Here is a 22,271-nt window from a genome sequence, read left to right as displayed (position 1 = left end):
CATATCGAACCCGACCTCTTTGGGAAAGAGCCTATGTCGAGCCTGACTTCTTTAAATGAAGTCGGGTGGATAATGAAGGCCTATCTTTAGACTGGGCCTTTTTTACTTATTTAGGCCTGGACCATAGTGTTGGAACAGGGTATGAACAATAATTAAATTCTTTCACAAAAAATAAATATATAATCTTATATAATAGCTAATTTTTTGTGTACAATGATACTAGAAAAAAATATGGTAAATTTTAATGTCTATATCTATGGTAACTATAATAATTATACGAATATTGTTAAAATTATTATTATTTTTTTTTTTTTTTACATTTTGATAACACTTTTTTTAGCTACACTTTTTAAAATATCAAAGCTATCATAATTATCATAACATAAACATACTATAATACAACCAAAAAATATATACTCTTGATGCGTTTGTACACAAATTTGGGTGCGGTAAGCGATCAAAGGTCTCATGCTAATTTTGGTTTTATCATTTTATGTGTGTCGTTAAGGCACGAATATAGCTTGTGTGGTGCGTATTTGATATTTGGAAGCTTTAAACTTTAAAGCATTTGATCGACGGCCACAAGAGATGCCAAAGGTTGGGTTAAGGCTTCATCGTCATATGGTCAAAACGGATAAAATTAATGCTTATTTTATTAAAAAAAAAAAATAAAACAAATTAAATGTTAGCTACTTTTAATATTTTTCAAAAATTTTATGGACAAAAAGTAATTTGCTAATCACAAAAAGAGAATAAACGGCCAATTTAGCAAATATTAATAGATTGACTCTACTCATGAGAAATATTATCAACATGGAAGGGAAACTAGAAAATATAACTAACCTCAAGAATCAAAAAGGGAAATACAATACATACATACATATTAGACAGAAACAAGAACCCTATCAGGAATGGAATGCTGATCAACCACCGTCACGTGATCCAGCATGCCTTGCACTGCAGGGGGATGATGTCACACCTATTGACACCGGAACCATACACCACCGCCGCCGTCCTTTATGACTTGACATACTTGTCAACATAACCCTACAGAAAATGAAGGAAAAGGAACGTCACTAACAAAATTTCCACATAACACTTAAGAGGCATGGACTTAAGTTAATGCAGCACAGAAGCAACATTTTGGTTAAAAAAAACTTATGGCAGTGCACTTGAAAATGCAGGGAAAACTAAACATATATCAGCTACCATTGACAAGGAGAAAATCAATTACCATCACAAGTTTAGTCAACTTTCGCTGTGATGAGTCAATGTATTGGCTTATCTTTGCTTGGGACTTGGGCATACGATGGCCTTTCATGGCTCCTGACACCTTGTCAACAGTTTTTTTCACAATTGTTTTGAATGCAACTTTACTCATATTTCCCTGCCGCCATGACGGTTTCAAAACCTCCTTAACAAAATTTGCAATGGAAACTTTGAACAACTTCATTGATCTAGAATCCTTGCTCTTCTTTCTCTTCCCTGGAGACTTAGTCTGATTAATCTCGACCTCCCCTGGAGTCATGTTTGCAACATCCACATGATTACTTAGGCTCTCATTTTCAACATCATCCACCTCTGCATCTGCAGTCTCACCATATTCATCATTATTTTGAGAAGTGGTAGAGGCAACAGCTCCAACCTCCTCATGCTTATTTTGCTCTTCCGCATCCAACGGCATATTAGAACTTTTGGGCCTTAGGCTGACATTGGATTCACCTGTAACTTCCTGTTTTTCAAAATCAAATTTCTTGAGAGAAGACAATGGTGGTTCAATGCTGTCAAACAGAGGATCATACTGATTAGCTCTAGAAGACTTTGGTTCAACACCAACGGCGCCTTCCCTATTTATAGAAATAGGGTTCAACCCAGAATTATTGTCTCCATGGATTACATCACTTTCTTGTCTAAAAATAGTTGAACTGAGTTTGGAAGTAAGCGGCTGCTCAAAGGTTGAAGCATAAGGATTACAGTGAGCAGGAATTCCTGACCCCACAAAAGTTGGAAGAGAAGTTGAATGATTGCTATCGAGAACATCCGGTGGATATCTAGATAAGGTAACAGTTTCTCCAGGCACACCCAAATTACCCTCAGATGCAGAATATTGAAAACTATGCACTGGTTGTTGCTTCTGTGATGATGCAAGTGTGTGGGAAGATGTCTTGAAATGATCTTCTGGAGGTAAATTCGCACCAACAGAAGGCTGTATTCTGATAGCATCTGACTGCCAGGAATATTGGTTTTGTAGACGATGTGAACCACCAGAGCTTGAAAGGTTTGAATCTTGCATGGGTAATTGCTTATAATGGTCTTCTCCACTAACATTTGGACCTGAAAGCAATTGATTTGCTGGGTAGGCATGATCCTGAAACTCAGAACTCTGAGAATGAGAAGGCAATCCAGGCTTACCAGAAGTCAGAGAAACAAAGTCCCCTCTTGAATGCAATTGAGTTTGATTAAATTCTGAAGAGACATATGATGTTGAAACTCCGGAACTTATACTGGGATTATGTGCAACTTGTGAAGGGAGAGGAGGAGGTGGTGGTAGCGGCAATGATGTCCAAGGGTAATTAGGTGGTAGTGGTACACTGAAGTGAGGACTCTGCATGTGAATCAGAGCTGGGGAAGGTTCAAATTTATCTCTAGTAGTGGGCTGAAAAGGGAATAATGTATTTTTTTGTGTTACACCATAGTCCCTTGAAATTTGTGGCAAATTCACAGCATTCTCACCCAGTGCATGTGAAACAACAGGTGGGGGAGGCAACTGGTAAGCATGAGGTGGTAATTCCACCGAGGAACTACTATGTAATAAAGGCCGTCTTGATGAAGGTGATGGACCAACAGAGCCAGGGGCAGACAATGGCTGAGTTGGTGGTAACATATATGGTAAAGTTTGGATACTAGATGAGTAACTAGGATGCTCTGTAATTCCAACAGGAACATTGGGTTGTATCTTGTGAACAAATGAATTATCTTCTGCATGAACACCATCTTCATTTGTGCCATCACATGGTTTAGAGGCATCATCACCACTTAAAACTTCAGGAAGAAAACCAACCAAACTTTCCTTCATTTCAAGAACAGTCTCTCTGAAACTTTCAGATTTAATTGGATCATTCCTTACTGATTGACTGTCAATACCAGAAGTATTAGGCAGATTTGCATACCTAACAGAATTTTCTTTTTCATTTGTCTCCTGCTTTTGATCCACACCCTGACTTCTTATACCATCACTAACATGTTTTGCATGAGAATGGACTTCTTGGTCATATTTATTCCTATGGCGCCTCAAACTAACATTCTTGTCAGATTCATGGTGAGAGAACCTACAAGATGCTCCACGATGGCACTTCCCCCGAACGAAGCCAAAGCATTGGCCCCTGTCCCTTTTCACATTCTCACCACCAAAGTCCCCTGTACGTCTTAAGATTGGAGACCTACTCCTGCTTCTACGATATCGTGGAGACCGGCTGAAACCAACAAACTGAGATTAGCCAAAACTATATTCCTCAAGAAGACAAATGACGCAATCAAGATCGAAACTCTAAATGAAAAGAAAGACGGATTATCCTCGCCAACGGGAACAAGTTTAGTTTCAATTAGTTGATACAAAAAACAGCTTGCACATTCTATACTTGGTCGGGGGCAACATTCATGTTAACAGGTAGGCAATCAGGGATCCTAAAATGCAACACAGTAGAAGTCCATACCTTCGAGATCGGCTTCTTCTATCCCTTCTCCTCCGGGGACTCTTTCTCCTCCTCCTACTCCTACTCCGACTTCTGTGTTCAGGAGATCTGCTGTGACTCCTCCCTCTGCCTCTTTTGCTTCCCCTCTTAGTCTGACGATAGTGAGAATCATCAGACTCGGAGTCACTATCTGTAGGAGCTTCTTTGGGATGCCTTCCAAATTTATCTACCTTCAAGATATTCTTTTCAAACTTTGAGGATTTCCTCTCATCCTCCGGTTCAGCATTGTTACTTTTACTACCTAACTTATCTTTCACTGCGATGGTTTCATAGGAAGCAGCAACAGACACCTGATTTTCATGGTAATCTTCAATGGGTTCCTTAGATGTTTGTACTAAATTATCCAGAGTTGTTTCAGAGAGCTGTCCAAACCCCTTTTGTGTACCGGAGGGACTCTTGGATCCAATATCAGTCTCTAAGCGACTCCTGGAATCTTTATGCGCAATTGAAACACCACTGCCAGCTCCTGCTGATATTTCATCTTCATTACCTGAAGTATCATCAGAAGCATAATCTTGAAGTAGCTTTATTGGGCTGCCACTCCTTATAAGTTGTCCAGAATCTCTATCAGCATCAATGGCTTCCACAAGATCAGAAGTCCCATTTCGAATAAAACCTTCTGCTAGAGGAGCTGCAGATTTCTCAAAACCTGTGCCAAGGGGGACTTTAGCCACTTCACTTGATCCATTCACAGGACTATGAACCTTGGTAACTGATATTGCAGATTTCATTTGCTCAAAATTGGAGATATTCCCAGGTCCTGTATTTTATTAAAGAGCCATATTAACACAAGCAGCAAATACCTTGAATAATGGATATCTCAGAGTTATCTCTAAGATGAATTTGTTATCGAATAACAGACTAACAGAGCACTCAAAATCTTCTACCACTTTCGACATTTTGTATCAGGAATTATAATCTCACTTCTTTAATGACACAATGACAATTATAGTTCATAATTATCAAATCAAAGAAGCATTGAACATGTAATGTAATAAAATATAAAAGTGAATGTTAAAGAAAGTTCTATATGTAATAAATAATTTCTACACTTAATGCATGCAAATCCAATCAAGCTCAGTGCTTATAGTGAGAAAAGAAAGACTTCAACCACTCAAAATTAATACTGCGTGTATTCAGCACTAGACACTAAAGAATTCCAGTTCTACGACTTGCGGTGCAATTAAAAATTACCAGTGTGCCTAATGTAAATAAATATCAATCATCAACATTAATACTTGAGTGAGTGAAAAATCATGTGTAACCAATCAAAAGGAAATGATAATCAAACATTATTAGCAGGGCTTTATATGAACTGGAACCTTCATGTTGGTTGCCGATTCCCATGGATCCACGTGTTGATGCATCACTGGCTAAGATGTCGTTGGAGGGATCGTTCTCTGTTGAATTCTGCAGCTGATGTGTATACTCATTCATTTTACATTCCTCACCAACCTGATGAGGCTGCTGAGTTAGAGCTTCAATTGCATAATTTGGTCCCTGGTCCTTGTCGGAAAGAGTGATATCATCTTAACCCAAACACAAAATTAAATAAAGTAGATCAGATTATCATCTCAGAAAATGGTAAGAAATTCAAAAATAAAAGATATATGAAGTAACTCTAATAGCCATGGTATGACTACGTTTAGGTCACTACTTTTTCTCCTGGGCCCCAGCCAATTTTCTGACTTCTATGAGGTATCATCCACAAAACTAAAAGAGCCAAAACAAATTAGCAATTACACAAGACATTATTCTTTTTCCTAATCTGCTACATGCACTTTGGAGAAAGCAGCATATCCGACTTAAACAGGTGAGATATTCGTCCTGAAGGCCATTTATAGAGAAATTATATCAAGTGAACAGTCTATTAGTACTGTTAAGAGATAAAAGTGTAAGCAATAATGTATGATAGCCAATTTTAAAATGGTGGGTTCTAGTGTACTCATAATTTGTTATCTAGGTGCTTGTATTTTCAAAAACTCCATTTCACTGGGCATTGGCTTTTCCATCAAGGGTTATCAACTCTAGATTTTACTTTATAAAGTGTATACTACCATCAGTGTTTATCATCAACTCTACATTTTACTCTCTAAACTGCATCCTCTACATTGGAGCATCCAAGCAAAAGAAAATAAAAGAAGTAATAAAAACTTTATATCAGAAGTACTAAACCAATTATGCAAATGCTTATTCAGTAGTTCATGTGAGCATTAAGTCATTAACATAAGAGAGATAGCACCAATAATTTATATCAGGATTACAAGTTCACAACAAAGCAAACTGACCTTCCATCTCCATGTCAGAATCAGCATTTTCGGTTGCAACATGCAGATGATACAGTGGCCCTGTAGAGTCTACTGATAGAGGTCTTAACTGTGATTCAGCTTTCTTCTCAAGCCATCTATCTTCCAAATTGTATTTCTTCTTCATCCAGAGGAAATACGTGTGGGAGATTGCAGCTTCAGTTTGGTCACCACCAAACAAAAACTGATACTCAGGATTCTGAAACTCCTCTTGACGAATCTTGTCTTCAATATCAGGACCATTCTCAGCAATAAGCTGACATAAAGCTTCAATCTTCTGAACAGTTTTTTCTTCTGATGGCGGAGGTGGGGGAGGATCCAAATTTCCACTTTTATTTGACAATAGTTCATTTCTATCAGCAGAAGCAGCAAACTCTCTGCAACTTCCACTCTCCCCATTAGGATCATAATTGCATATAGGTGCAATACCAGATGGATAGGAAGCCACACCTTTTTCAACCGAATCCACAGCCTTCAACTCAGTGCCAGAAACCTCGCCAGAGGTGGAAGTCATAGGAGGGGCAGGGGGCAGAATAGGCGGTGGAGAGGATGGCAGTGGCGGCAGTGGGGGAGCAACAGGAGGAACTTGATAATTCCCAACATATCCAGCAGGGGGTGGTGGAGGCAGACCAAAAGGAGGTTTACACAAAATTTCCCCCTGGGAAGATGCAGGCAGCGGCGGCGGAGGTGGTAGTGCTCTAGATGGTGGCACAGGAGGAGGAGATGGCAGAATGTGATGACTCTGAGCCCCTAAATTCTGTCCAACGCTAGTAAATGTTTGTGCCGCCATGCTGTTCCCATACTGCCCTGCACTTTGCACCATTCCAGGTGGAGCTTGAAAGGGAAGATTCACAGAACTAGTGGAAGGTGCATTGGGTGGTCCATGACCATGTAGGTACATATGATGACCTTGTGGAACCGGAATAGGACCACCCTGCTGAAACTGTGGTGGTGGAGGTGGAGGATTGCGATTATGATGATGATGATGCGGAGGTTGTTGCTGTTGATAAGCATTCGGCGGAGGTGGCGGAGGAGGGTGAGAACCACCTTGTCCTAAAGAAGGGCCATGGCTCACTTGATGATACATCTATCTTATCTTATATATGCAAAATTCTCAATCCAACGCCAATTGCTGTTGAACTAAAACTACCAATCTAACAGCAACTAACACAAAAATAGAAAAATCACTTGAAGCACCAAAACTAACACAAAAAATTCTCCACTAGTTTTGTTTCACACATTCAATCCAAGCCTCCAAAAAGCATCCCCTGAATAAACACAGAAAACAAAACTCTGAGCAATTCTTAGTTGAACGAAATCCAATCATTCAAATCCTGCAAACACTGTTACTTCTAAAAGAAGAAGAAAGCTTTGCAACATATGCTTTAATTCTAAATAAAGAAAAAAACATGAAATAAAAATAGTGTTTTTTTTTTTTAAAACAAGTTTTAACAGTGCACAACAAGGACAATGACAACACGGTGATTATTCCAATCGACATTTGCGGTTCAAAAGAAGCTGAATCACTGTGGAAGCATCCGCAACTTACCGCAAGGGTGCAGCAAAGTAGAAAGCGAGAATCGGAGATTGGAGGAAGTCTAGGGTTTTGTTTTGGAGTGATGAGAGTGAGTGAGAAGAAAGAGGTTGAAAATTAAAAATAGAAGGTTTTCACGAAAGAGAGTGAATCAGTGAATTGAGGTAAAGAGCATTCGAATGGTTTAAGCAAGGTGTGTTAATTGTGTGATAAGTGAAATGTAAGAACTAAGAAGAAGAAAAAAGAGGTTCTGTTTATGTAATGGGGAATTGGATTTGGATTAAGATTTCAATGCATCAGAAAAATCTCATCTTCCATTGTTTGGAACAGCCTCGTTTCAATTTGGATTAACCTTTTTTTTTTAAAAAATATATCAGCGTAATCAACTATTGTCTACTTGTATATGCACTTATTATTTAATCCATTTTTAATATATATTATATAAGATTGATCGATTTAAAAACTAATTTTTTTATGTATAATTAGAGTTTATTTGAAAAGTAGTAAAAATTATTTTTTTATTTTTGAATTATAAAAAAGTATATTACGCGTGTTTGGTGCTATTTTTAAAAAATATTTTTAACCTTTAAAAAATTAATTAAGAGTTTTTAAAAAAATAGAAAAATATAACTTCATTCTTTTGAAAAGTTATTTTATTACTCCCATTAAAAAATTTGACTTTAAAATAAAAGAGATTATTGTGTTAATTTTATTTTTAATTCTACGAAAAATTATTCTTGTTTCTGCTGGAAATATTGACATTCCATCACCATTTTTACGTACTGTTTCATTTGCTAGAAATATTGGCCTTTCACCACTATTTGTACACAATGTTCCATCTGAACCACCTAGCACCTGCGACATATATTTCTTTCAAGAATTTTTTTTATCCTTTTACCACTATTTTTTTCAAGTTAATTATATATTTATTTATATTTGTAAAAATGAATACACAAAAGATGAGAGTTCCATTTAGAGGGCCAATGAAAAGAAAAGATTATCCATTGACCCATTACAATCATTAACCCATTACAAGTATCAAAACATGATAGCCTGAACCTATCTACTGTAACAACTACCTTCCATTTTTCTTCCCAAATTCTTCAAAAGTTCCACAGTAGATGAATAGAGCATTTCAGTGGAGGGATCCTTAGCTTTAAAGATTTTAAGGTTTCATGCTATCCAGTTTTTTCAAGCGAAAATTGCAGTAAGAGCAGTGTTTGTCTTCTAATTGGGTCTTCTCTTCAACGCCTTCATAAGCTTCATCCAACACCTCCAAAAATCTTCAAAGCGGTTGGAGATGAGAAAATTTTCAAATTCAGCTTTCCTTCAAATTTCTCTTGCAAGCTTACAGTCCAATATGTAATGATTTACCATTTTTTCTAATTCTTGGCACATCGGGCAGAGGCCCGCGATCGTCGGCAGTCTACTATATAATTGGTGTCAGACAGGCAGACCATCGTGAAAATATTTCTAGAGGAAGACTTTGATTTTTGGTGGACACCGAAGTTTCCACAAGCTATTCCAGACTCTCTTCTCTCTGCACACTTTCGGAAGATGTTGGATTGGAGGGTGAGAAAATTTGAAAGCAGTACGGTACCCAGAAGTCACCGAGTAGTGTCTGTTTTGTCCCTCCTTCCAGGTAATGCTATCTTCCCCATCGTCTGAAATAGATATTTGTAGGATCTCAGTAGTAATATCGGTTCTGAATATGGTTTTCACTAATTCTTCTTGCCATTGTCTGGAATTGTTAATGAGCTGATTGACCCATACCATGTTTCAATTGTGATTGTTTTGCTGGTAGTTTGAAATAGGATTAAACTTCCTTAGCCATGGGTCTTCAAATATCCTAATCTAATTGCGTCTTTCCACCTTCCATCCAATTCCTTCCTCCGAAATTCTCCTTCTGTCTAGTAAACTTCTCCAGGCCCATGATGAATGTTGATCTATTGGGGCTTGTAGAAAAGAGGAATATTTGAAATATCTGCTTTTGTAGATTTTGCTTAGTAGGGACTCAGGCTTGGTAAGAATTCTCCAGCTTTGCTTGGCTAGCATAGTTAAATTGAATGCTTTTAGATCCTTAAAATCTAGCCCCCATACTTCTTCTCTCTACAAATTATATCCCATCTCATCCACTGTAGCCTCCTTTTTGAGCCTCTCTGACCCCACCAGAAACTCATAATCTTCTTTTGTATTTCCTCAAGCAACAAATCAGGAAGCTTAAAGCAGCTTAATATATAGATAAGTATTGCAGTAACTACTATCTTCACCAAAACTTCTCTGCCACTAACGGATAAGAGAGGTCTCTTCCATGTTTGCAGCTTTCTTTTCACATTTTTTTTAATACAATTGAATGTCTGCCTCTTAGATCTATGTATAACTGCTGGAAGTCCTAGGTAGTTATTTTGTCTGCCCACATGTGGAAGTTGAAGAGATCCATCTAGGGCATCTTTAATCTGTGTTGGGGTGTTTTTGCTAAAGAATACTTAAGACTTTAAGAAATTAATGAGTTGCCCACTAACTTTCCTATAGTCTTCTAAAATCTTTAGCAATCTCTGGCATTCCTGCTCATTAGCTTTGCAAAATAGGATTAAGTCATTTGTAAAGAATAAATTACTAATTGTAGGATATCTACCATTGAGTCGTAGACTTGAGATCTCTCTCTTCTGTTCTTCTCTGTGGAGTAGATGGAAAAGCTCTTCTGCACAAAGAATGAAAAGATAGGAAAAAAGGGGATCGCCTTGCCTCAATCTCTTGCATGGTTTAAAGTAACCATGAGTTTGACCATCCACAGTAACAGAGTATGACACAGTGGTAACACATTCCTTGATCCAGTCAATCCATTTAGAGCAAAAACCCAACTTTTTCATGACTTCCCAAACAAAATACCATTCGTTCCGATCATAAGCCTTGCTTATGTCAAGCTTCACAGCCATCTCATGATCACCATGGTTCTTATTTTTCAAAAAATGCATACTCATGAGCTATTAGTATATTATCACTGATCAGGAGACCTTTAATAAATGTACTCTGGTTAGCACTTTTAATTTTATCCAAAATATCCTGCATTATGTGGACAAGAATTTTGGATATAATCTTATAGAGGACAGTGCTGAAGCTAATGGGACGGACCTGGCTCATGGTTTCTGTGCCTTGCGTCTTCGAGATTAGGAAAATATGAGTGTGATTGAATGCTCTTAACATTCGACCTCCAGAAAAAAAGCTCTTAATAAAACTACATAGATCACCCTTAACAATCTCCTTATAATTTTGATAAAACTTTGCAGTGAATCCATCATCTCCTAAGGCTGAGAAAAGATTAATAGAGAATGTAGCTTTCTTGATCTCTTCTTCTGAAACACTTCTAGTAAGTATTCGATTAGTATCATCATCAATTTTTCTCTCCAAAGATTGCAGTTCTGTCGAGGAAGTACTGGGGTTAGAGGAAGTAAACAACTCCTTAAAGTACTTAGTGGAAATTCGGGCAACGCCTCCAGGATCTATGCTAAAATTACCCGAGCTGTCTTGTAGTATAAAAATCTTATTTTTTCGATTTCTACTTTGGAATTTAGCATGAAAGAATTTTGTGTTGTGGTCGCCCCATTTCAACCATTGAATTCTAGATTTTTCCTTTCAATACCTCTCCTCCTGTAAGTAGGTTTCAGCTAATTCTTCCTCCAGCTATAAAATAGTTGATCTTGTTGCCTTTGTCTCCTTCATTTTTTCTAGCTCCAATCGATTTTTCAGATCAGAGATTAGCTTTTGCAAATTGCTAGAGCCGGACTTCTGCCATTCTTCCAAAACATGCCTGCATTTTTTTAGTTTAGAGAATAATTTGAATATTGGAGAGCCATTAAATTCAGTCATCCATGCTTCTTTTTCCATATTAAGAACTTCTTCACTGTCACACCATCTTTCCTGAAATCGGAATCTTTTTTTTGCCTTGTGCTCCTCTATGTCCACCAGTAGCATCAAAGGGCAATATTCAGAGCCAGGATCATCTAAATGAAGGATTGTTGCTCGTGGATAATTTGCTCTAAAATGATGTGAAGAGAGGCATCTATCCAGTCGTTCCATAATTAGGTTGTCACCGTATTGTCTATTGCACCAAGTGAATTTTCTCCCTTGAAAACCCAACTCCACTAAATCACCTTCACTAATGAAGTTGTTAAAAGCCTCTATTGATGAGGCTGACATCATTCTTCCTCCCTCTTTTTCATGATAGGCGGAGATGGCATTGGAGTCGCATATCACGAGAAAGTAGGGGCTGACTGTCATTTTGAGTTTAATAATTCTTCAGTATTGATTAAATCAAATGTTGTTATCACAATATAAATGAATAGCAACTACTTTCCATTTTCTTTGATTGGTAGGATTTGTCCACTCAAAGAAAATAAAGAAATCATCGCTAGAAAGAATTGAGACAACTGCATTATCCTTCCATGTATGCATTAACCCACCAGATTGACCCCTAGGATCCACATAATATACCTGTTGAAAACCTGCTTTGTTGCATTGAGTTGTAACATTCGAGATAATATTCTTAGTTTCACATAAAAATATTACCTCGGGGAATGAGATATAGAGATCTCTTGTATGTTGTGAACTGTCAGGAGATTTTCCGTATCCCAACAATTTCACATCATCATCTTCATGGGTCACTAGGTGCCCATTGTGGGGTGGCACCCTCTCTCTCTTCAGCTTGTACCTTTTCTTCTGAGCATAATTTCTTTTGATTGAGTGGAACCCTTTCTCCTTGTAAATTTCTCTAAACTTCTGACACTTTGATAGTTTTTCTCGCTAGTTGCTTTAAATTTTGTCACTTGTTAGTAGATTGAATAGGCTGTTGCCCTTATTCTCCAAAAACAAAGCAAGTTGTTACTTGGTGCGGTATTTGTAACCCACTAACTTACCGGCAAGTGCATCGGGTCGTACCAAGTAATACCTTACGTGAGTAAGGGTCGATCCCACGAGGATTGATGGATTAAGCAACAATAGTGTTTGATAGAATTAGTTAGACAAACAGAAAATAGTGTTGAGATGCAATATAAAAGACATTAAACAATATAAAGAATATTGAAGAAAGGCAAGTAAATACTTTGGGAAGAAAATATGGAGAAGATAGTTAAAGCTTCAGAGTTATCTATTTTTCTGGAATTATTTTTCTTACTAACTATTTTAATCATGTAGGATTTAATTTATGGCAAACTATATGTGACTAAACCCTAATTCCTTAGACCTTCCTAGTCTCCTCTAAAATTCATCAACAGCCAATTCCTTGGTCAATTAATTCCAATTAGAGAGTGATGATCAAATTCCAGTTTATATGCCACAAAAACTCTAATTACCTAAAAAAAAGGATTATATGTCACGTATCCCGTTAAATCCAGATAATTAAAATTTAGGAGAATATGTTTTCAAGCTGTTGTTCAAGTAAAGAGCTTTTCCAAGTTATACAAGAACTCAAATAGAAAGAGGGTCATACTTCCGTTCCACCCAAATTCATAAAATAAAGAGCGAAAATAATTCTTAAATTATAAATCCATACATAAATTAAAATAGAAAAAGCAATAAAATCAATCCATAGAAATAGACAGAGCTCCTAACCTTAACAATGGAGGATTAGTTGCTCATGGTTCAAAGTAAAAAATAAGGATTCAAGTAAAAAATGTACTGAGTTCCAATCTGATGGATCTAAATCCCCTTTTATAACTAATCCTAATAATTTAAAAATCAAATTTCTAAAATTAAAATTAAAATAATATCTTTTCCTATTTAAAAATCAAATTTGAATTTAAATTCGAATTAATTAACAAGTCTTCAGCTGATGGGTGGGGACCACTTGATTTGTCAATTCTGCAGCTTTCTAATCTGTGTTTTCTGGGCTGGAAACTGGGTCAAAACAGCCAAAAAATCGTCCCCAGCGTCTTTCTGCGTTTTTTGCACGTTGCGCATGTCACGCGTACGCGTCGGTCACGCGCACGCGTCAATGGTCTTTTTCCACGAGTCACGCATACGCGTCAGTCATGCGCACGCGTCGCTGAGCAAATCTTCAAATTACGCGTACGCGTCAGTCACGCGCACGCGTCGCCATGGATACTTCCAAATCACGCGCACACGTCAAGCACGCGTGCGCGTCGCTCCTTGCTGCCATCTCCTTTGATTCTTGTGCTGCAGAAACTCCATCAAATCCAGCCGAATACTACATAAAATAAATAGTATTGCACAAAACTCAAAATAGCATCCATAGTGGCTAAAATATAATTAATTCTTTATTAAATTCAACAATTTAGATGCAAATTCACTAGAAAAATATAGGAAAGATGCTCACGCATCACAACACCAAACTTAAATTGTTGCTTGTCCTCAAGCAACCAAAACTAATATAAGCTTAGGATGTGAATTTGCATGAGAACGAGAGTTCGATTAAGCTCATGTCTCTTCTTATAGTGGGGTTTACAACTGCAATCCTGAATAGTTTTGGCATCTCTCTTTATCCTTTGAAGTTCAGAATGATTGACATCCATAGGAACTCAGAATTCAGATAGTGTTATTGATTCTCCTAGTTCAGCATGTTGATTCTTGAACACAGCTACTTTATGAGTCTTGACCGTGACCCTAAACATTTTATTTTCCAGTATTACCACCGGATACATAAATGCCACAGACACATAACTGGATGAACCTTTTCAGACTGTGACTCAGCTTTGCTAGAGTCCCCAGTTAGAGGTGCCCAGAGTTCTTAAGCACACTCTTTTTGCTTTGGATCACGACTTTAACCGCTCAGTCTCAAGCTTTTCACTTGACACCTTCACGCCACAAGCACATGGTTAGGGACAGCTTGATTTAGCCGCTTAGGCCAGGATTTTATTCCTTTGGGCCCTCCTATCCATTAATGCTCAAAGTCTTGGATCCTTTTTACCCTTTGCCTTTTAGTTTAAAGGGTTATTGGCTTTTTCTGCTTGTTTTTTTTTTCTTTTTCTTTATTTTATTATTTTTTTTTTGCAAGCTTTGTGTTTTTCACTGCTTTTTCTTGCTTCAAGAATCAATTTTATGATTTTTTAGATTATCAATAACATTTTTCTTTTTCATCATTCTTTCAAGAGCCAACAATTTTAACATTCATAAACTTCACTATAAAAAATATGCACTGTTTAAGCATTCATTCAGAATCACAGAAAATACCACCACATCTAAGTAAGTAAGACTACTCTAAAAATTAAACTCAAATTCTCATGCACTACATCTGTTCTTCTTTCTTTTTGATTTCAAGATTAATGGGCAATACATAAGACATCTTTCAGAATTAAAGCACTTAACAGAAAAATTAAACTATAACCTATGAATCTACTAATAAAGGATCATGCAGCAAACAAAGCAAAATAGCAGAAAACCGGAACATACATAATAAAAGCAGGAGGGAATAAAAATGAAAAGAACTCAACCACCTTAGTTATCTGAGCGGTCATTTTATTCTTCAGGTTGTGCTCCTCAGTGAAGATGATTCGCCTCCCTTTTGGTGCCATCGGAATAGACAGAAAATTCTTAAGCGAAGCGTCAACACCAAACTTAAATGTTTGCTTGTTGATAAACCCATATTTTATTATATATTTTGTGCTTAATTTGAGTGATTTATTCAATCCTTCACCCACTTATTCATATTAATTGCATGGTTTTACTTTCCCTTCCTTATTATGTGATGTATGTGAAAAACATGTTTCCTATGCTTTAAAATTAATTATTTTAATTACCTTTATTTCCATTCGATGCTATGATTAGTGTGTTGAGTAGTTTCAGATCTTCTAAGGCAGGAATGACTCAAAGGATGGAAAGAAAACATACAAAAATGGAAGGAAAGCACAAAACAGAGTTTTTGGAGAAACTGGCATCCACGCGATCGCATGGACGACGCGGCCGCATGCCAAGCGCGAAGAAGCAGCGACGCGGCCGCATGACTGACGCGATCACGTGACAAGGAAAACTCCGAATGATGCGACCGCGTGACCCACGCGGACGCGTGACAGAGGCCACGCACCAGAAATTGCAGAAAACGCTTATAGCGAATTCTGAAGCCCTTTTTGGCCCAAATCCAAGTCCAGAAGGCATAGACCAGAGGTTATGAAGTGGGGGAATGCATCCATTCAAGGAGAGTCCACACTTTAGTTAGTTTTTCATGATTTAGATTTAGTTTAGAGAGAGGTTCTCTCATCTCTCTCCTCTCTTTAGGATTAGGATTTAGAATTAGGATTTTATTCGCTTTCAGGATTATCTCTTTATCAGGTTCAATATTCCCTTTTATTTACTTTCCCAATTTTATTTATGAATTCTTCTATGTTACAGATTACTCTTTGAATTAATGTTATTTGAGGTATTTCAGTTTATTATTGCTTTCTTTTATTTACATTATTGTTATTCCCATCTGAAGACATTTTTATTCCAGTAGATTTACTTTTCTCCTTTTGGTCTTGGTTAAGAAATCAGTAACTCAGGAGTTATCAAACTCAAATATGATTGATAATTGTTATCTTTGTTAATTAAATTAAACTTCAATAATCCCAATCTTTTCCTAGGAAATAAATAGGATCCGAAGATCAAACCAATTAATCCCTTGACCTTCCTTTATCTTAGTAAAGGTTAACAAAGTGGAATTAAGATTCAATTCTCATCATCATTGATAAGGATAACTAGGATAGGACCTCCAATTTCTCATACCTTGCCAAAAGTTTATTTACAGTCATTTATTTATTTTACTTGCCATTTAAATTGCTTGTTCTTCATTTACTTTATTTGCTAATTAGACTATTCACTCCTCATTCTCAAAATCCCAATTTACAATCTCCATAACCAATAATAAGAACATACTTCCCTGCAGTTCCTTGAGAAGACGACCCGAGGTTTGAATACTTCTGTTATCAATTTATTTAGGGGTTTGTTACTTGTGACAACCAAAACTTTTGTAAGAAAGGTTGATTGCTTGGTTTAGTAACTATACTTGCAACGAGAGTTTACTATAACTTCTAAACCATCAATCTTCAGTTCTTCAAAATGGCGCCGTTGCCGGGGAGCTGCAATCGTGTGCCTTATTATTGGTTATTGTAAATATTTTTCTTTTACTTGTTTATTTGTCTTTATCTTCCCCTTTTTATTTCTATTAGCTACTATGAATTCTCACCCATTTCGCTTTGAGTTTGGTTCTAATGTTATTGAAAGGAATGGAAGTTATAACAGGAACATGCATCAAGGTCAGAACAATCAAAGATGGATGGAGCCAAGAGGATCTGATCAACCTTTTACGCAACAACACCCTCCAAGATATCATGGACAAAGACCATTCTACAATGCATACCAAGCCAATAGACATGGTGGACAACCTTGTAATTACCCACAAGCCCCACCATGTGCTTATAGGACCATCCTCTCAACATAACTTCGAACCACCACACTCACAAGCTCCTTTTCACCATTCACCACCGAATGATCCTCATCTACCCCGGTTCCAGTCCAATTACTCCCAAACATCACCACTTTCCCATGTACCATATCCAAATCTATCGCCCCGAGAATCAGAGGTTCGCCTCAAGGAAACAGTAGATCAACTTCAAACAACCCTTCATCAACTGGAGCAAGCAGTAAGTCTATTATCTTCTAGACGTTCAAACATTCAAGGACCTCCCACAGCCTCATGTGGACAATCTAAAGAAGAACGTAGCATGAAGGAGATACTAGAAACTCCAGTGAACAAGATAGAGCATGGCTTCGTACTGGAACAAGTAGAGGAAGCTGTCATTATTAAAGAAGAAGAGTTGGTTGAAGACTTAGGAGACACTAAACTTCCATGGGAATCCAGAGTTGTGAAAAATTCTGTCAAGGACGTTACAATTGATGCTAAGGAGGACAGTGTCCAACCCCCACGTAATGAACTTGCATCTGCAAGTGAAAATTCTCTGAGATCGAAGAATCTTCCCCAAGTGAATACGAAGATGATACGGAGGTAGATTTCTCTCAACCTCCAGCCTATGACTTAAGTGATAAGGAAGACATAGATGGCTTTGATCAGGATATGGATACATTTGAAGAATCTTGCAAAGAAGTGGAGAAATTCACAGAAGAGCACAAGGGAGTAGAACTCATAGAACTACTGGAACCACCTATCCCAAGGCCATTACCACCCAATACAAGCTTCAAGTGGGTACAATCCTTAACCTTTAACTGTGTTTTTCCACTTGAATATGGTTTGCTTGAAACAGATGGCCAACTTAGAGCTCTCTGCGGCTTTAAGAGTAAGCGGGAAATGGCTCGTACTCAGAGCTGGTGCACAAGGTTTAATAAGGTTCTACGCTTCAACTTGAAGTGCACAGATTGGCATCATGATCAATCGGATAGATCTCGGAAAATGTTTGGTCATCCTGGTGAGAATCTAATTTCTAAACCGCTCAGATGGAAAAGTATAGATCAAGATGAAGGCGGATTTAAAAGCAAAGTTTGGGATCCTGGAATCTATGCTGACAATCATCACCCCGGGAGCCTGACAATCTGTTTGAAGCTGCTCAGAAGCTTCACATGCCTAGTTTGGGACCCCGGAGGCTATTGGCATTCCAAGAATTGGTGGAGATTTCTGGATGAATTTAAGCATAAGCCGCCATAACAGGAAGCTCATCCAATGTCCAACTTAAGGACTTTAACTAAAAGTGCTAGTGGGAGACAACCCACCATGGTATGATCGTTCCTTTTTCAATTTTTTTATTTAGTTTTATTTGTTTTCAAGTCTTATTTCATTTTATTATATGGAACCTGGAGTTTTGCATCGCATTCATATTAATCATTGCATTCTACATACTGCATAAAAAAAAGTGCGCGACGCGACCGCATCATTCATGCGATCGCGTCAAGTTGCGAAAACACTTCCCACGTGACCGCGTCATTCACGCAGCCGCGTGATCTGGAGATCGGCGTAAAGATCCAACATCCAGAAAGTTAGGCTGGAATCGTGCGGCCATTGTGCGTTTTGCACAAAATGCCCACGCGATCGCGTCCCTGACGCGATCGCGTCACTTGCACAGCATCAATCTTCAGTTCTTCAAAATGGCGCCGTTGCCGGGGATCAATCCCAAATTATATGGTTTCTCACAAAGGAAACAACAGTGTTAGCATCATCATTGCGGGTAGGAATTGCTTCCACCCATTTGGAAACGTAATCCACAGCTAACAATATATAGAAATAACCATTAGAATTTGGAAATGGACCCATGAAGTCAATGCCCCAAACATCAAAAATTTCACAGAAAAGCATAATTTGTTGAGGCATCTCATCCCTCCTGGATATATTACCAAATTTCTGGCATGGAAAACAAGATCTACAAAATTCAGCAGTGTCCTTAAAAAGATTAGGCCACCAGAATCCACAGTCTAAAATTTTTCTAGCAGTTCTTTGAGGGCCAAAATGTCCTCCACTCTCAGATGAGTGACAGGCCTCTAAGATGGACTGGAATTCTGATTGAGGCACACACCGTCTAATTATCTAGTTAGCCGCACCTTCCCTCCGAACTTTTCTAAGCATCAAAGAGACAAGCTGAAAAGAGAGTCTAAATATTATATATGGGATGACCCATATTTATGGAGATGTGGCGCTGACCAGGTAATTAGACGGTGTGTGCCTCAATCAGAATTCCAGTCCATCTTAGAGGCCTGTCACTCATCTGAGAGTGGAGGACATTTTGGCCCTCAAAGAACTGCTAAAAAAATCTTAGACTGTGGATTCTGGTGGCCTACTCTTTTTAAGGACGCTGCTGAATTTTGTAGATCTTGTTTTCCATGCCAAAAATTTGGTAATATATCCAGGAGGGATGAGATGCCTCAACAAATTATGCTTTTCTGTGAAATTTTTGATGTTTAGGGCATTGACTTCATGGGTCCATTTCCAAATTCTAATGGTTATTTCTATATATTGTTAGCTGTGGATTACGTTTCCAAATGGGTGGAAGCAATTCCTACCCGCAATGATGATGCTAACACTGTTGTTTTCTTTGTGAGAAACCATATTATTTGTCGCTTTGGATCACCACGAGCAATCGTGAGCGATCAAGGCACCCATTTTTGTAACAGGAGACTAACAGGACTAATGAAGAAGCATGGGATAATTCATAAAGTTACAACAGCCTACCATCCTCAGACTAATGGGCAAGCCGAGGTGTCAAATAGAGAGATAAAGCGTATCTTGCAGAAGATAGTCAAACCTCATAGAAGAGACTGGAGCACCAGGCTACAAGATGCACTCTGGGCATACAGAACAGCATACAAAACACCCATTGGGATGAGTCCTTTCTGCTTAGTTTATGGAAAAGCTTGTCATCTCCCTGTTGAAGTAGAGCACAAAGCCTTTTGGGCAGTAAAGGAATGCAACATAGGAATTGAAAAAGCCAGAGCTGAAAGGAAGTTGCAACTGCAGGAACTGGAGAGCCTTCGCCTAGAAGCTTATGAGAACTCAAGACTGTACAAGGAGAAGATGAAGGCTGTACATGATCAGCACATCAAGAGGAAAGAGTTCCAACCTGGGAACTTAGTCCTCCTTTATAAATCTCGACTAAGGCTCATGCCAGGCAAATTGAGATCAAGATGGGAAGGTCCATACAGAGTAGAGAAGGCCGAACCGTACGGAGTTTATCACCTAAGCCATCCTTCACACTCTGAACTTATCAAAGTTAATGGACATCGTTTAAAGCTGTACCATGGCAAGAAGCTGAGGAAAAACAAGGAGCTTAAGATCTTCCTCTTGGAAGATCCCCACATAGCCGAAGACTGAGCTAGTGGAGCGTCCAACTTACGGACGTTAAAGCAAAGTGCTAGGTGGGAGACAACCCACCATGGTATGATCATTCTTTTCTTTATTTTTAGTTTTCTTATTCAATAACTCTTCTCTTCATTAGTACATTTCATGCATCTGCATTTCCATACTTTTATAAAAAAAAAATTCATGCGACGCGACCGCCTCATTGACGCGTCCGCGTCATAGGTGTGGGAGAGAATAATAAATTGAACAGAGAGTCACGCGAGAGCGTGGCTGGAGGCGTGCCAATGGCACAAATTGTCCCACGCGACCGCGTCACCCACGGGACCGCGTCATATGGGAATAATGGCCTCCCACGCGACCGCGCACCCCACGCGGCCGCGTGACCAGGATTTCGACGTCAAAGTGGTGCACACCTGAAAGTTGTGCTAGAGTGGTGCTGGACTGGTGCTGGACGCGCAATTCCTCTCACACGATCGCGTGCCCCATGCGTCCGTGTCGTACCCCAATAATTGATCACTCACGCGATCGCCTGCCCCATGCGATCGCGTCACCCAAAATTTGGCACTAATATGATTTTGAACAGAGAGTTGTGCGAGTGCGAGGCTACCCTCGCACCATTAGCCTAAACGGGTCACGCGATCCGCGTCAATCAAGTTTCAATGCAAGTCGCGCAACAGCGTGCCCCACGCGACTGCGTTGCTTGCGCCGCACAGTTTCCCTGGTTTGTCAATTATCTTATCTTTTTCTCCCCAAATCCTATTTTCTCTTTTCCCTCCTTATCTCTTTTTCTTCCCTTCCTTCCTTCTTCCTTCTTTCTCACTTTTTACACTTTCTCTCTCTCTCACCCCCATTAACAAGGTTTTTCTTTTCTCCTTCCCTCCTTACTTTTCTATTATTCTTCTTATTTTTATATGTTATCTTCTTTTCTTTTGGTTTTACTTTCATTATTCATATTTTCTTTTTCTTTCTTTTTCCTTTTTACTTGATGTTGGAAATTTATTTGAGTCATTGTTTTTCATTATATGCTTGTGGATTGTTGTAAATTTGTTTGACAATTATATATTGCTTTTTAAGGGATTACTTGCATGTTCAAATTCTTATTTTCAAGAACTTCTTCTACATGCATGCTATGTGTTTGTGAAAAAGCCCATATGGCATTATGAACTTCTTTACATTTTTCTACTCTAATCTTCAATGCTTGCTTTTCACAAATTTTCTTTACTATTTTATTCATTGAATTTAATTGTCAATACAAACGTGATAGTTAGTTACGAGTGATAACATATTTTAATTGGACACTGAATGATTGATCTATGCTACTCATGCCTTTGCCTGCATGCCAATAAACCCCTTGCATTTATTTGTCCCCATATGCACTTGCTATATTTCCATTGATGACTTTTTCCATATGGTCATAACCATGAGTTAACGTCATTCTTCTTTATTGTGCATTGATTATCACTTACACCACCCTCTTCCTTGCTCTACCCCTGTAAATTTAATTTACTTTCTCTTTCCTTTTTCAGGATGGCCACCAAGAAAGGAAAGGAGAAAGCTACCCCAAACAACCAGCAAGAAGAGGTACAAAAAGAGCATTAGTGGCAGAACCCTCTTCAACTGCGGTAAAGCCCTCAACAAAGAAGATTAAGAGGATCATAAAGGTTGATGATAAAGAAAAAGCCTTCCCAGCAAAGGACACTGCGCGATTCCCCAATCGCTACTTTGAGCAGATGTTCCCCATCCTGGCAGAAAGAAGTTACAACAATGAATACCTTCTTCTCCTCCCAAACCATATTGCTACATTTGTTGAGTCGCAGATTGCACGCAGACAATGGGATTTCCTACAGAGACAGCCAAGGCAGGTCAATCTTTCTTGGGTAGTCGAGTTTTAC

The 22,271-nt window shown here is 38.4% G+C and overlaps 1 protein-coding gene across 1 annotated transcript; it reads right to left on the bottom strand.

Moving 5' to 3' along the window:
* Positions 1-764: 764 nt before the first annotated feature.
* LOC112784154 (uncharacterized) lies at positions 765-7,964 on the bottom strand. Its single transcript, XM_025827270.3, has 6 exons — positions 7,608-7,964; positions 6,041-7,326; positions 5,075-5,281; positions 3,714-4,512; positions 1,235-3,473; positions 765-1,047 (listed from the first exon to the last, which is right to left on the bottom strand). Exons 2-6 carry the CDS (start codon positions 7,143-7,145, stop codon positions 1,018-1,020), a joined length of 4,380 nt encoding a protein of 1,459 aa, XP_025683055.1. The 5' UTR covers positions 7,146-7,326; positions 7,608-7,964; the 3' UTR covers positions 765-1,017.
* Between the last annotated feature and the right edge of the window lie 14,307 nt (positions 7,965-22,271).

The sequence above is a fragment of the Arachis hypogaea genome, chromosome 20, assembly GCF_003086295.3.
Source record: "Arachis hypogaea cultivar Tifrunner chromosome 20, arahy.Tifrunner.gnm2.J5K5, whole genome shotgun sequence".
Lineage (NCBI taxonomy): Eukaryota > Viridiplantae > Streptophyta > Magnoliopsida > Fabales > Fabaceae > Arachis > Arachis hypogaea.
The sequence above is the reverse complement of the archived record's forward strand: the minus strand, read 5'-3'. Positions and strand labels throughout refer to the sequence as shown.